General features: G+C 33.1%; 1 protein-coding gene across 1 annotated transcript in view; it reads left to right on the top strand.

Annotated features, from left to right (window-relative positions):
- LOC136831164 (nephrin-like) overlaps nt 1–17,500 on the top strand; it is a 337,951-nt gene that overhangs the window by 131,644 nt on the left and 188,807 nt on the right. Inside the window, exon 4 of the mRNA XM_067091120.1 lies at nt 3,583–3,773. Coding sequence (XP_066947221.1) covers nt 3,583–3,773 — 191 coding nt within the window. The remainder of the gene's footprint in view (nt 1–3,582; nt 3,774–17,500) is intronic.

The following is a 17,500-nucleotide window of genomic DNA, read 5'->3' on the forward strand; positions in this document are numbered from 1 at the left end:
CATAAATGTAGGTAGTATTTGTTTTGCTTCGTTAATATTTTGTGTAGGCTATGTGAGTTCATTTCACTGATATTCAGTAGCAGAATTTATATATATATATATATATATATATATATATATATAAATATATATATATATATAAATACATACACACATACACACACACACACACACACACACACACATATATATATATATATATATATATATATATATATATATATATATATATATATATATATATATATATATATAACTTTTAAAAGCCACAATACCCTCTTAACTAGTGGGTATTAAAAATTGCATACATATCTACACATACATATCTGATGAAAAGTGAATACTAGATTGTATCTATATATATATATATATATATATATATATATATATATATATATATATATATATATATATATATTTGTGTGTGTACATATATATTTAATATATATATAAATATATATATATATATATATATATATATATATATATAGAGAGAGAGAGAGAGAGAGAGAGAGAGAGAGAGAGAGAGAGAGAGAGAGAGAGAGAGAGAATATCTCCTGGTCACATTTGTGCCGGACATGTCTGTAATTTTTAACAACCAGTAGTTAAAAGGGCATTGTGGTTAAATTAAAGAGTAAATATATATATAATAATAAATACTTTAACGTCAATAACATTAACATAAAAAGTACTCCATAAAATATTTACAAAACAAAAGAAGTTTGCAAAAATGAATAATCAGCAAGCATTCTTTGAAATGTTTGTATATATAAATTCGCGTTTTGCAATTCTTCGGGAATAAAACTCCCACTTTATGCTCTGAATTCCAACGGCATTATTGCCCCCAGAATTTATGACCTCATAAAATAAAGGCATTGAGGTTTTGAATACTTAAAACAATAGCGGCAAAATGGCAGGTGAACACGGGGCTCAAATCATTATGAGTTTATAGGTGTGTTGGACTGCAAACGAAAAGAGAGCAGGAATTCAAATACGTATTATTATTAATATTATTATTATTATTATTATTATTATTATTATTATTATTATTATTATTATTATTATTATTATTCAGAAGATGAACCCTGTTTAAAAGGAACAAGTCCATTCGTTCGAATAGTTGTATGTATACATTATTATTATTATTATTATTATTATTATTATTATTATTATTATTATTATTATTATTATTATTATTATTATTATTATTATTGACTTTGTATAGCAGTTTCTCAGTCTCTCGAATGAGTTTCTTTATATTTTTCCTATTACCTTCTGTTACTTCTTTTAAATGAACACCATAATATTCTTTGGAGGGTTGAATTTCAGGACAGTGGACCCTGCGGTGGGCTTGTTCCGTATGAATAGGGTTCATCTTCTGAATAATAATAATAATAATAATAATAATAATAATAATAATAATAATAATAATAATAATAATAATAATAATGATAATAATAATAATATACACACAAACAGTCGAATGAGTGGGAGTGTTCCAGATGAATGGGGGTCATCTTCTGAATAATAATAATAATAATAATAATAATAATAATAATAATAATAATAATAATAATAATAATATACGCACGAACAGGCGAAGAATATACCCACCAACTCTGTATAATAATAATAAATAATAATAATAATAATAATAATAATAATAATGATAATAATAATAATAATAATAATAATAATAATAATAATAATAATAATAAACCCACCCCTTCTGTTCAGATACAACAGCATTACCAGAATTACAGCTTTCTAAAAGAGGCGTAATTCCAGCCGCCGCATCTCCTCTCAGTAGGAAACCCGTGTCAGCCCGCGCTCTTCTTCTTCCTCCTATTATCTGAAGAGAGAGGACGAGTATCTTCACTATCTTCAAGTGACTACCATTGTCGAGAATCAGTTCGTTCCGTGTCCTTTCTCTCTCTCCTTATCTCTTTTTCCTCAGGAAAGGTTTTTCTGCTTCCCTGAATTTTTATTTGTTATTTCGTTTTCATAAAAGTTCATTGTCTTTTCCGTCGCTCCAGTTTCCTCCAGAAAGGTTTTTCCTGCTTATTTGATTTTTTTAGTTTTCTGTAAAAGAAAGTGATTGCGCCGGCTTTGTCTGTCCGTCCGCACTTTTTTCTGTCCGCCCTCAGATCTTAAAATCTACTGAGGCTAGAGGGCTGCAAATTGGTACGTTGATCATCCACCCTCCAGTCATCAAACATACCAAATTGCAGCCCTCTAGCCTCAGTAGTTTTTATTTTATTTAAAGTTAAAGTTAGCCATAATCGTGCTTCTGGCAACGATAGAGGCCAGGCCACCACCGGGACGTGGTTAAAGTTTCATGGGCCGCGGCTCATACAGCAATGTGCCGAGACCACCGAAAGATAGATCTGTTTTCGGTGGCCTTGTTTATACGCTGTAGCGGCTGTACAGAAAACTCGATTGCGCCGAAGAAACTTCGGCGCATTTGTTACTTGTTTGTTATTCCGTGTTTTGAAAGTTCGTTTTTTTTCTATCTTTCCCTTTTCCTCAAAAAAAGGTTTTTCTTGTTCTCTGATTTCTGTTCGTTGTTCCCTTTTATCACGTTTTTCTATCTTTCTCTTTTCTATCTTTCTCTCTTTTCTATCTTTCTCTCTTTTCCTCAAAAAAGGTTTTTCTACTGATTTGATATTGTTTGTTGTTTCGTTTATCAAGTTTTCGTGTTTTACTCTGATATTAAAGATATCCCATATTATGATAGCTATACCAATCAACTAAAAAAATACCCTATTTTAATCTAATATGTATGAATATGAGTTAGATTTACTCTTGATATTGAATATAAATTATACCAGATTATGATAGCTGTTATACACACCCTACTAAAAAGATACTTTATTTAAATTCAATGTATTATATGTATTTATAAATGTGTGTATATATATATAATTATATATATGTGTATATATGTATATATATATTATATTTATATATATATGTAGATATATTTAAAATTAGATTATTTATGCAGTTTAATCTGGAATTAGATTTATACCATATTATGATAGTTCTTATACACAAACTTACTAAAAAGATACCTTATTTAGATTTTATATATTAAATATCGACTCATATTAGATTAAATGAAAAGAGAAAAATAATTGAATTTGTCATAAACAGTGGAGAAGGATAACATTGAATAAGATCACAGCATTTATATTCAAAGTATGAAGAAATTAATAAAATATAGTGAGATGAAAAAATAAAAATGCTAAAAAAAAAATCAACTAAATTTATCATAAAAACTGTAGAGAATAACATTGAATAAAACCACAGCATTTATATTCAAAACATAAAGAAACCAAGAAAAATTATTGAGCGAAGAAAAAGAGAGAAAAATACTAAAAAAATAAAGAAAAAAGAAAAAATATGGAGAGATAAAAAAAAAAGAAAAATTATAAAAAAGAAATAAAGAAAGAAATCTCCACGTCACAAGACCTCTCAGCTCAGAAGTTCTCATTACGCCCTCGTCATTTTTTTATTTCTCATCCACGTCTTCTCTCTCTTTTCTCCCCCTCCCCCCCCCCGTCCCCCTTCCTTCTGCAGCGTCCTCCCGAAGGACTCATCTAAGCCTGCAGGTGGTGGTGCCCCCGGAGGAACCAGTTCTGAGGGTCGGAGGTCAACGTGTCACTGACAGCGTACTTGGGCCACTTCAGGAAGGAAGTCCCTTGGCCATCACCTGCAGCGTGGCCGGGGGCGTCCCGCCCCCTTCTCTCGTCTGGATGAGGCATAAAAAGGTTAGTAGTTGGAGGAGGAGGAGGAGGAGGAGGGAAAGAATTTAGTTTTCTAGAATTTCTTAGTCTCGTTTTTGTTAGTTTGTGAGTAAATACCAAAAGTATTTTTTTTTTAGTTATGTAAGTAAATTTTAAGGAATTTTTGTGGGGTAAAAGAATTTACTTATTTGTCTATTTTTTGTTAAGTTATAAGTAAATGTCAACGGTATTTTTTTTATTTATGTGAGAAAATTCTAAGGCTTTTTTTTTGAGGAGGGAAAAGAATTTCCTTGTTTATGTTTTTGTTGGTTTGTAAGTAAATACCAAAAGTATTTTTTTTAGTTATTTAAGTAAATTCTAAGGAATTTTTGAGGAGGAAAAGAATTTATCTGTCTGTTTTTGTTGGTTTGTAAATACCAAAAGTATTTTTTAGTTATTTAAGTAAAGTCTAAGGCATTTTTTTGAGGAGGGAAAGAATTTACTTTTCTGTTTTTGTTAGGTTTTAAGTAAATACCAACGGTATTTTTTTAAATTATGTAAGTAAGTTCTAAGGAATTTTCTTGAGGGGGAAAAGAATGTATTTGTCTATGTTTTTGTCGGTTTGTAAGTAAATACCAGCAGTATTTTTTTTTATTATGTAAGTAAATTCTAATGGAATTTTTTGAGGACGAAAAGAATATCCTTGTCTATGTTTTGTTAGGTTATAAGTAAATACCAACGGTATTTTTTTTAAGTATGCGTTATGTAAAAATGTAAATAAATTCTAACGGAATTTTTTATGTAAATTGTAAGGGAATTTTTTTGTGAAAGTCTGTCAGTTTGTAAGTAAATACCGAAGGTATTTTTGCTTTTTTTTTGTAAGGATGTAAGTAAATCCTGAATGTATTTTTTTGAAGTCTGTCTGCTTATAAGTAAATACTAAAGGTATTTTTCTAAGTATGTGTGGAAATTGTAAGGGAATTTTTGCAGGAAGTCTGTCAGTTTGTGAGTAAATACTAAAGGTATTTTTCTAAGTGTGTGTTTTCTGTAAATTGTAAGGGAATTTTTTTGTGAAAATCTGTCAGGTTGTAGGTAAATACCAACGAAGGTGAGTAAATTCTAATGGAATTTTTTTCTGAGGCGGAAAAGAATTTACTTGTTTGGGTGTGTTTTTATCAGTTTGCAGATAAATACCTGAGGAATTTTTTAAAATATGCGTTATGTAAGAGTGTAAGTACATTCTAATGGAGTTTTTTTTCTGAGGCGGAAAAGAATGTACTTATTTGTCAATGTTTTTGTCCATCCCTAAGTAAATACCAAAGTTGTTTTTCTAAGTCTGTGTTTTGTAAGAATGTCTTTAAATTTCAAGGGAATTATTCTTTTAAGGAAGTGTGTCTGTATGCAAGTAAATGCTAAAGGTATTTTTTTGAAGTATGCATTATGTAAGAATGTAAGTGAATTCAAAGGTAATTTTGGGAGTTTGTAAAGAATATGTGGATTCTGTAAAAGAAAACTAATGTGCCGGCACTTTTCTGTCCGCCTTCAGATCTTAAAAACTACTTAGGCTAGAGGACTGCAAATTGGTATGTTGATCACCCACCCTCCAATCATCAAACATACCAAATTGCAGCCCTCTAGCCTCATCAGTTTTTATTCTATTTAAGGTTAAAGTTAGCCATAATCGTGTTTCTGGCAACGATATAGGCCAGGCCACCACCGGGTCGTGGTTACAGTTTCACGGGCCGCGGCTCATACAGCATTATACCGAGACCACCGAAAGATAGATCTCTTTTCGGTGGCCTTGATTATACGCTGTTAGCAGCTATATAGAAAACTCGATTGCGCCGAAGAAACTTCGACTCATTTTATATTTTTTGTATATTTTACTTTATTTATTTATTTATTTTAGCAAATTCTATATTTGGTTTTGGATCGTGTAATGTAAATGTCCGTTTGTGAATTTGTGATAACGAGTGCCTTTTGTGAAAGTGTTTATGTAATGAGAGAAAAGCTTTGTGTGAAAAGTATTTTTCCCCGTAGGGGGTAACCCCCCCTACGGTGCCGTCAGTGCACCTTATGCGGTGCACTGTAGGCATTACTTGAGGTTCTTTGCACTACGTGCCTTCCTTAGGCCCCTAGCTGCTGCAACCTCTTTCGTTCCTTTTACTGTACCTCCTTTCATATTCTCTTTCTTCCGTCTAACTTGCCACCCTCTCCTAACAATTGATTCATAGTGCGACTGTTTTGAGGTTTTCCTCCTGTTACACCTTTCAAACCTTTTACTCTCAATTCCCGTTTCAGCGCTGAATGACCTCATAGGTACCAGTGCTTCGCCTTTGGGCTAAACTCTATATTCAGTCAATCAAAAAGTATTTTTGTAATTTTATGTAAAAAGCATTTTTGTAATTTTCTAATCAAATGCCAAAATGCGTTTGTGTAAGTGTGTATACATTAGTCACTCAGAGTCTGTGTTAATGTATGTGTGTTTGTGAATTTGTACGTAAATGCTTAACAGTGGATATACATTATCATTGAATACCTGTGTTAATGTATGTGTGTTTGTGAATTTGTACGTAAATGCTTAACAGTGGATATTACATTATCATTGAATACCTGTGGTAATATATATGTGTTTGTGAATTCGTACGTAAATGCTTATCAGTAGATATACAATATTCATTGAATACATGTGTTAATATATGTGTTTGTGAATTTTTACGTAAATGCTTAACAGTGGTTGTGTGTATGTGTTTTCATGAGTTTGTCAAAAAATAACAACAGTTTTGTATAAAGATTTCAAAAGGAGATTTGAAAGTACTGGAAGTAAGGGATGAGTAAGTTTCCATCGGGTGGATATTCTAAGCAAATAGGATTTGAGGAAAGTTGGCCAAACTTTCCGGATGAGAGAGAGAGAGAGAGAGAGAGAGAGAGAGAGAGAGAGAGAGAGAGAGAGAGAGAGAGAGAGAGAGAGAGAAGTTTCTTATATAAGTTCTGCCGAAGTTTTTAAATGTTTGTATTGGAAAGGAGACTCAAAATAAGTTCGAAATATACCAACAGGATCAGCTGAGCTGAAATCGTCTTGGCTCTGATAGAAATGTCTCACTGTAGTTGTTTTGTGTTTGTTTCTCGGGACTAAAATTTTAAACTCCCAGCTAAATGTTTTACGTTTTGAAAAGATTATAAAATTATAAAATTATTATTCTTAACCAGTGCAGTTGAGCATAATATAAAACAAGTGAAAAATCGAGTTTTCTGTACAGCGTATAATAGCCACCGAAAATAGATCTGTCTCACGGTGGTCTCAGTGTAATGCTGTATGAGCTGCGGGTCATGAAACTTTAACCACAGCCCCGTGGTGGCCTGTCCTATATCGTTGCCAGAAGCCCGATTATGGCTAACTTTAACCTTAAATAGAATAAAAATTACCGAGGAGGCTAGAGGGCTGCAATTTGGTATGTTTGATGATTGGAGGGTGGATGATCAACATACCAATTTGCAGCCCTCTAGCCTCCTCAGTAGTTTTTAAGATCTGAGGGCGGACGGACAGACAAAACCGGCACTATAGTTTTCTTTTACAGAAAACCAAAATTTAGAATACGCAAAAACACGTTTTGAACGGAGAGACAGACAGAGAAGATTTTTAAATAGCTTCAATTTTAAATTTATTGTTATAAAATGGTGCCGTTACTTGAGGTTCTTTACAGCGTGCCTTCGGCCCCTAGCTGCAACCCCTTTCATTCCTTTTACTGCACCTCCGTTCATATTCTCTTTCATCCATCTTCCTTTCCTCAACCCTCTCCTAACAATTTCATAGTGCAACTGCTTTGATGTTTTCCTCCTGTTACACCTTTCAAACCTTTTTACTGTCAATGTGCGTTTCAGCGCTGAATGACTTCATAGGTCCCAGTGCGTGGTCTTTGGCCTAAATCCTGTAATCGATTCTATTCTGTTCTAACAATTTTACTTCATAAAAAAACACTGGGAAAGACAACCTAAGGCAGAATTAAACAAAAGTGAAGGAGTTTCCTCTACCTAAGCCAAGTTTTAGCCAGAAAGAAAACCAGCCACGCCCTTCAAGATTGTTTGAGAAACGTCAAGAAGTCATGAAGTCAAGATTAACCTTGACATTCAACTTGAAGTTCCACAGTTCTACTCTCTCCATAATGACTCTCCGATATTTATTTATTTATTTATTTATTTATTTATTTATTTATTTATTTATTTATTTATTTATGTATTTAATTATTTGTTAATTTATCTGCTTTTCTAATAACTAATCTCTCTCTCTGTTTCCCATTACCTTCTGTTAATTCTTTTGCATGAACGCCCTAATATTCTTTGGAAGCTTGAATTTTAAGACAGTGGCCCTTCTGTGTAGGCTTGTTCCATATGAATAGGGTTAGTCTTCTGAATAATAATAATAATAATAATAATAATAATAATAATAATAATAATAATAATTTAATAACATAATATTCCATATTTGCAAGCTTGAATTTCAAGTCAGTGGCACCTTTGGTGGGCTTGTTCCATACGAAGAGGGTTCATATTCTGGTTCGTCCTTGAATTTCAAGTCAGTGGCAAACAATAATTCTAATAATAATGACAATAATAATAATAACCTCGAACAACAAAAAGTTGAATTAATTCAGTTTAATGAGAGCAACAAGCGCTTGGTGCTTTTACACCACGACAAAGACACCGTATGCTTTAATCCCAGGAGTCTTCCACACGCCAGTCGGAGTAATGGGTGTCTGTACACGACCTCGCCTAATGTCAGGCAGCACGCAACGTGAAGATAATTTACAGGAGACTTCTTTTTTTTTCTCTTTTTTTAGAGATTCTCTCTCTGGCCTTCCGTTTTTGCTCTTCATTTGTGAAAAAGGAGGTAATATTCTATCTCATTATTCCTTTGGAGCTGATGGTACATAACACGGGGTTGTTTTTTATTTTCATTTCGTTAAAAACTGTTGATGACAGATTTGCTGTTATTTTTGCAATTTGGAAATTGTCGAAAGCTTGGTTAATTTTTATTTGTGAAGGAGGAGGTAATGCGTTTCTTTGTATCTCATTATTTCTTTTGAGCTGATGGTAAATATCTTGGAATTATTTAATTTTTTTCTTTTCTTGAAAAACTGATGATGGATTTTCTGTTATCGTTGCATTTTAGAAATTATCTCGCGCTAGAGAATGCTTTTTTTTTTATCTGATAAAGTAGGTAATGCATTTATTTTTGTCTCATTATTTCTTTCGAGCTGATGCTAAATATCTTGGAATTATTTTCATTTTTTATTTTCCTGAAAAACTGATGGTGGATTTTGTGTTATTTTCGCGTTTTAGGAATTATCTCACGTTGGACAATTCTTGGTTATTTTTCATTTGTGCAAAAGTGGATAATTCATTGTTTTCTATCTCATTATTTCTTTTGAAATGAAGCTAAATATCCTGGGGCTATATTTTTCTGAATTTCATGAAAACTGAAGATGGATTTCAGGTTGTTTTTGCGTTTTAGAAATTATCTCACGTTGGGTAACTAATTGTGAAAAATTATGCTTGCAAGCAAAAAATCATGGAATTGTATTTTTTCATTTCATGAAAAACAGATATTAGAATTTCTGTTATTTTCGTATTTTTGTAATCGTCGTACGTTGTATAAAATCCTGGTTATTTCTGTATACAAAAATTTTGCTTGCAAGCAAAAAATCATGAGATTATTGCACTTTTTTCATTTCATATGAAATGAGTGCTAGATTTTCTTATATTTTTGCATTTTAGAAATCGTCTCACATGGGATAAACGCTTCGTTATTTCTGTATAAGAAATTATGTTTGCAGGCAAAAAAAATCATTGTATTATTGTATTGTATTTTTTTTTTTGTCAAACGAATGATAGATTTTCTTATAATTTTGCATTTAGAAATCGTCTCATATGGGATAATCGCTTGGTGATTTCTGCATAAAAAAATTATGCTTGCAAGCAAAAAAGTCATATATATATATACCTTTTTCATTTCATGAAAAACAAATATTAGATTATCTGTTATTTTTGTATTTAGGAATCGTCTCACGTGGGATAAATGCTTGGTTATTTCTGTATTTAAAAAACGATGCTTGCAAGCAAAAAATCGTGAAATTAATGTACTTTACGCGTTTCATGAAAAAGCGGATAATAGATTTTCTATCATTTTTGCTTTCAAGAAATCTCCTCCCGTTGTATTAACACCCGGTTATTTCTGTAAAGAAAAATGCTGCTTGCAAGCATTATCCCTGGTGACGACGCAACTGCGCGATTATCCGACTAAATAATCCTTTTTCTTTAATTACGGTTTCCCGAAATAACTATTACGCCTGTGCTTTGATTCGCTTGCAGTAAATAAAGGTTCCGATTGCTATTAGCTTGCAGCGCTGGGCTTTCTAATTAGCCCTTTGTGTTCTGGGGCAAGAATTAGGCCAAAATATTCAGGTAATTATGGAAGCTTGGGTTTCATGCCGCTGAACAAACGTTACACTAATCCTATTTGGGGAGACTGATACGCCAATGGATCAGGATGATTTAAGGTGAATTGTCGTGCGGAACAGTTTCCCCTCAACAGATTACTATTCTTTTCATGGACCGGGAGTCATCGTTTTTCTCAAGTATCTTTCAAACTGATTGTTGGATCGAAATGGTGTTTTGACACAGTGTACAAGACACCTCCCGCTAATTTTTGGTAATATAGTGCTTTGTCAGATGGTGTTAGTTCAGGCGTTTACTCTTGACTTTTAAAGGCAAAGTCGAATTGGTCAGCAGGATTAATCTTCGCAGTTGAACGTCCGCCAGAACCGCTTAGACAGGAAAGGTGGGGGCGAGATGGTGAGGCCAGGAAAGTGAGTTGAGGGGAAGGGAGAGGGAGGGGCGGGATGGGGGGGTATAAAGGACGTTCGAATGCATAGTTTGGCGATGCTTGGCAACACCATGTATTGTAAGTCAGGAGTAAACGCCTTAACTAAAACCATTTGACAGTACACTATATTACCAAAAATTAGCGGGAGGTGTCTTGTACACTGTGTCAAAGCACCATTTCGATCGAATAATTAGTTTGAAAGATATTTGAGAAAAACGATGACTCGCTGTCCCTGAAGTGGATAGGATAATTTATTACGTGGAACTGTCTCCCCGAGGGTGTTGTGTAATTGGAACCTCGAAAGTTCAAGTGAAGATGCGATGCATTAACACCAAAAAAACTATTCACCTTCTATTTCAATAATGTATTTATAATTTTATGTATTTATTTATTAATTTATAATTTTTCTTTACTAATAACTGCTCCTTCTTTCTGCATTTCCCATTACCTTCTGCAACTACTTTCAAATAAACGCCACATTCTTTGGAAGCTTCAATTTCTGAATAATAATAATAATAATAATAATAATAATAATAATAATAATAATAATAATAATAATAATAATAATAATAATAATAATAATTTTTTCAAATGAAAGCCATATTCTTTGGAAGCCTGAATTTCAAGTCAGTGGTCCCTGTGGGCTTGTTCCATATGAATTGGGCTCATCTTATGAATAATAATAATAATAATAATAATAATAATAATAATAATAATAATATTAATAATAATAATAATAATAATAATAATAATTTTCAAATGAACACCATAAGTCAGTGTCCCCTGTGGGCTTGTTCCATATGACCAGGGGTTTATCTTCTGAATAATAATAATAATAATAATAATAATAATAATAATAATAATAATAATAATAGTAAAGTTTGCTATTTAATAAGAATTTTTGGTATTAATGTTTATCATCTTTCTTCAACACTTGTGGTGGGGTTGAAGAAAGTTTTGTTCAAGTGAAATTAAGACAGCACTACTGTCATCTATTGTTTGAATTTCTCGTTGAAATTTTTATATTTTTGTTGTCGACTGATCTGGGACAAATAAATTCTTAATCGAAAAAGGTAATTGCTGTAGTCACAGATTCGCGTCTGGCGTCCATAATTAATGAGGTTTGATGATATTTTACTGCTGGAGTGACTGGGGTTATTTGTGTTTATTTATAGACTCAGCATTATATATATATATATATATATATATATATATATATATATATATATATATATATATATATATATATATATATATATATATGATTCCGTATTTCCATAAGCATTTAGATAAAAATTATTATCTTATTTTTTGATTAATATAAATATTTTAGTTCCATGATTTCCTCTCCATTTACTTAAGACATACCACTTTGTACAATCCGTACTTATAATTCTGCTTATTTCTATTTAATTAATCTTTCACATTTGTTCCATTTTCTTCTGTAAACATCTTTGTCAACTTCTCTCCGCCCTCGTTCAGTTACAGTTGTCAACTTAAGGGAAGAGAAAGAAAAAAAATAAAGCAACTTTGTCAACATTTGTTTTGCCCTCAAAGCAAGAGCATTGTTTGAAGGTGGTTAAGCTAACAGTCTCTCTCTCTCTCTCTCTCTCTCTCTCTCTCTCTCTCTCTCTCTCTCTCTCTCTCTCTCTCTCTCTCTCTCTCTCAGCGCTGGCCAACTTTTGGGGATTCCAGTGTTGGGATTTGGATGAGAAAAATCTATCTATACTGTCGAATGCAGCAAGGTAGACTAGCAGTAATATATGTATATATATATAATATTTATTTTTTTATATATGTATATATATGTTATATGTATATATATGTATATATATATATATATATATATATATACAGTATATGTTATATATATACATATTTATACATATATGTATATTAATTTATCTCTTTCTCTTCTAATTACTGATCCATTCTTTCTGTATTTCCTATTACTTTCTGTTACTTCTTTCAAATGAAACGCCATCATATTCTTTGGAAGCGTGAATTTCAAGTCAGTGTCCCTTTGGGGGATTGTTCCATATGAATAAGGTTCATCATCTGATTAATAATAATAATAGTAATAATAATAGTAATAATAATGATAATAATAATAATCTTTGTCGCTCAGTAATTCTGAATGGAAATTTTTTTTGGCCTATTATATTCAGTTGATGACGATGTCACCGGATTTGCATTTCAAATCAGCTTTTTTTTTAGTTTACTGTAAGAGGAAACTATTATGCCGGCTTTGTCTGTCCGTCCGCACTTTATTCTGTCAGCACTCTTTCTGTCCGCCCTCAGATCTTAAAAACTACTGAGACCAGAGGGCTGCAAATTGGTATGTTGATCATCCACCCTCCAATCATCAAACATACCAAATTGCAGCCCTCTAGCCTCTGTAGTTTTGATTTTATTTAAGGTTAAAGTTAGCCATAATCGTGCTTCTGGCAGCGATATATGATAGGCCCCCACCGGGCCGTGGTTAAAGTTTCATGGGCCGCGGCATATAGAGCATTATACCGAGACCACCGAAAGATAGATCTATTTTCGATGGACTTGATTATACGCTGTAGCGGCTGTACAGAAAACTCGATTGCGCCGATCTTCGGCGCATTTTTTACTTGTTCCTGACTTTCCTTCATGTTGGGTTGGATTGGAATATCAATTCTAGGCCAAGGTCAATCGCTGGGACCTATGAGGTCATTCAGCGCTGAAAATGATATTGAAACAACTGTGATGAGGAGTTTAAAGGAAAGTATGACGGAAGAAAGAGAATATGGACGGAGGTACAGTTAAAAGAGTGAAATGGGTAGCGGCAAAGAATCAGGAGTAATACCTTGGAATAATATCGCCGATGATAACATTCTTCTCATTCCTTTTACTGTACCTCCTTTCATATTCTCTTTCTTCATCTAACAATTGATTCATATTACAACTGCTCTGAGGTTTTCCTCCTGTTATACCTTTCAAACTTTTTGCTGTCAATTTCCGTTTCAGCGCTGAATGACCTCATAGGACCCAGCGCTTGGCATTTGGCCTAATTTCTGTATTCAGCTCAACTTCTACTTTCTAGTAAAACTCACTCACTTTGTGTTGCTCTCTCTCTCTCTCTCTCTCTCTCTCTCTCTCTCTCTCTCTCTCTCTCTCTCTCTCTCTGTGGAAATGGAATCTTCTGGGGTCCCAGAATTTACCAAAGGATCCTTCTCTCTCTCTCTCTCTCTCTCTCTCTCTCTCTCTCTCTCTCTCTCTCTCTCTCTCTCTCTCTCAATGAAATCTTCTGGAGTCCCTGAGTTTACTAAAGGTCCTTCCTCTCTCTCTCTCTGGAAATGAAATCTTCTGGGGTCCCAGAACTTACCAAAGGGTCCCCTCTCTCTCTCTCTCTCTCTCTCTCTCTCTCTCTCTCTCTCTCTCTCTCTCTCTCTCTCTCTCAATGAAATCTTCTGGAGTCCCCGAGTTTACTAAAGGTCCTTCCTCTCTCTCTCTCTCTCTCTCTCTCTCTCTCTCTTCTGGGGACCCAGAACTTACCAAAGGGTCCTCTCTCTCTCTCTCTCTCTCTCTCTCTCTCTCTTCCTGTTCTTCTCTCTTTAGTGAGTTTACTAAAGTCCTTCCTTCTTCAAGACTCTCTTTGATCTCAGGAGGAATGAAATCTTCTGGGGACCCAGAGTCTTACCAAATTGCCTCTCTCTCTTTCTCTCTCTCTCTCTCTCTCTCTCCTTCTCTCAATGAAATCTTCTGGAACCCTGAGTTTACTAAAGGTCCTTTTCTCTCTGTAATCTCTCTCTCTCTCTCTGTGGGGAGCAAGACTACCAAATGAAATTTCTGAACTCTCTCTCTCTCTCTCATTTTTTATCTCTCTTCTATCTCTCTCTCAAAAACTTTTTTTTCTAAGTCAAAGAGTTTACTAAAGGTCCTTCTCTCAAGTTCTCTCTCTCTCTCTCTCTCTCTCTGGGAATGAAATCTTCTGGGGACCCAGAACTTATAAAGGGTCTCGATCTCTCTCTCTCTCTTTCGGTGGTCTCTGTATCTCTCTCTCTCTCTCTCTCTCTCTCCCTGAAATGAAATCTTCTGGTGGTCCCTGAGTTTACTTAGGTCCTTCCTCTCTCTCTCTCTCTCTCTCAGAAACGATTCTGGCTGAAATCTTTGGGGTTAATCTTAAATAAAATGAAAACTATAATTCTCTCTCTCTCTCTCTTCTTGAACTCTCTCGATATCTCTCTCAATGAAATCTTCTGGGTCCCTTGAGTTTACTAAATCCAATTATTTTCTCTCTACTTCTAGATAAAACCAGAACTTAATTATGGATTACAAATTCTCTCTGATCTCTCTCTCTCTCTCTCTCTCTCAATTATTCTCGAGTAATTGTAAATAAAATGAAATCTTTGATAGTCCCTGAGTTTAAAAAGGTCCTTCCTTCATTCTCTCTCTCTTAACTCAGTCTGGAATTATAGTTCTGGGGACCAAATAAAGGTCATGAAAATCTATATATTTTCTCAAAAAGATCTCTCTCTCTCTATTCTCTATGATTCTCGTAGTTCAGAATGGCATTTTGAATGTTCTTTGTTTTTATGGTTTCTGCTTCCTTTTTCTTCAAGACCACTTTGATCTCAGGAGAGATTAGAATATTTGCTGAGTCTGGAATTTTATTTTTTAAAAGGGGCTTTCTTCATTTGAATTTGTATGGTCATAATATTTTTTTCCATGTAATCCCAAAGATAAAAAAAAAAAAAAAAAAAAACATTCAAAAAGCAAGACTGGAAATGAACTTGAATTTCTTGAACTTCAAGATGTCTCTGGTAATCATTTTTTATTCGATTTTATAAATCTTCAAAAACTTTTTTTTATGTAATTTCAAAGACTAGAAATAAAATAGAATCAAGTTAAAAATGCGCCGGAGTGTCTTCGGCGCAATCGAGTTTTCTGTACAGCTTATAATCAAGGCCACCGAAAATAGATCTATCTTTCGGTGGTCTCGGTATAATGCTGTATGAGCCGCGGCCCGTGAAACTTTAACTACGGGCCGGTGGTGGCCTGGCCTATATCGTTGCCAGAAACACGATTATGGCTAACTTTAATCTTAAATAAAATGAAAACTATAATCTGGAAATGAACTTAAATTTCTTGAACTTCTCGATATCTGTGGTCATTATATTTCTCGATTCCTTGAACATGCAATTATTTTCTAGTACTTTTTAGATAAAACCAGCTTAATTATGGATTACAAATTGTGAAACTGATGCTAAATTCATATCTACAATTATTTGCGAGTAATTGTAAATAAAAGCAGTTGAATCATTGATATCAAATTGGGAAAAAATGGTGTTAGATTCATTCCTATACCAATTAACGCAGTCCAGAATTATAGTTCATGACCAAATATAGTCATGAAAATATATATTTTTTTAGCAAAAAGATTGCAATAGGTATTTCATTATGATTCGCGTAGATATATATGGTATTTTGAATGTGTTTGTTATTTTGGCAAAGGCCATGAACCATAATTTGATTATTAGAATTAGAGCCCAATTTTTATTTTTTTATTTTACATTTGTACTTGGTGTATGGTCATAGTATTGCTTCATACAATTACTTTCTTTTTCAAAGATGCACATTTAAGTGCAGCTTTTAAATTGTTATTATTATTATTATTATTATTATTATTATTATTATTATTATTTAGAAGATAAACCTTATAGATATGGAACATATACGGATATTATTATTATTATTATTATTATTATTATTATTATTATTATTATTATTATTATTATTATTATTATGGAATTATTATTATTATTATTATTCCGAAGATTGAACCCTATTCATTATGGAGCAATCCCATTATTATTATTATTATTATTATTATTATTATTATTATTATTATTATTATTATTATTATTATTATTATTATTATTATTATTATTATTATTATTATTCAGAAGATAAACCCTATTCATATGGAACAAGCCCACCACAGGGTGCCATTGACTTAAATTCAAGCTTTAAAGGAAAATTGTGGTGTTCATTAGGAAGCAAGAGAAAGTAAATGGAAATTCAGAAAGAAGAGATGTCACTTATTAAAAAGAAAAATAATAGATTAAAAAATGAGTATGAATCAAAAGTAATGATACCCTGTCATAAGGAAATATATTACAGTAATCCAAAAATCCAATTTGGTCAGGATTCCTAATGGCAAAGTGATTGTCCTTTAGATTTGCGAAATATACGACTGCACATTTCAGCCAGATAAATAAGCCTAAGCTGATTTTAAGGTTAAGTTCCTGAACGATTCTCTCTCTCTCTCTCTCTCTCTCTCTCTCTCTCTCTCTCTCTCTCTCTCTCTCTCTGTCTCTCTTGTTTTAGGGCTGACTTCGTATTTTGCTGTTGTTTAAATGTAAAGCAGATGTTGTGGTAAAGATAAGCAGATAAGCATTGGTAAAATATTCTCTCTCTCTCTCTCTCTCTCTCTCTCTCTCTCTCTCTCTCTCTCTCTCTCTCTCTCTCTCTCTCTTCGTAAATGCTGTTTGCAAAAGATCTCTCTCTCTCATGTGACTTTTATTTGCAAGCACCATTACCACTTTGCAATATTGCACCTCTGCCTTGGCAGCATTCACAAGAATTTCTTGATAACCAGATCGTCTGGGAATGGGACTGGGAATGGAATTCCCGCTGCCATTTGTCGTTCTTCTCGAACAAACTCTGATGGTTCCTAATGACGTAGGAAGGAAAAGGTGCTAAAAGGAACGATTTTGCTTTCATGCAAAATTGATCTGTTTTGTAAATCATGATTTGGTTGTATCTTTCTTGAAGCTTACGTGTTTGGGCGATGAGATTAGGAATTTTATCGCCAAACGCAGTGCATGTATACATATCTATGTACAGTATATATGTG

The sequence above is a fragment of the Macrobrachium rosenbergii genome, chromosome 48, assembly GCF_040412425.1.
Source record: "Macrobrachium rosenbergii isolate ZJJX-2024 chromosome 48, ASM4041242v1, whole genome shotgun sequence".
NCBI lineage: Eukaryota > Metazoa > Arthropoda > Malacostraca > Decapoda > Palaemonidae > Macrobrachium > Macrobrachium rosenbergii.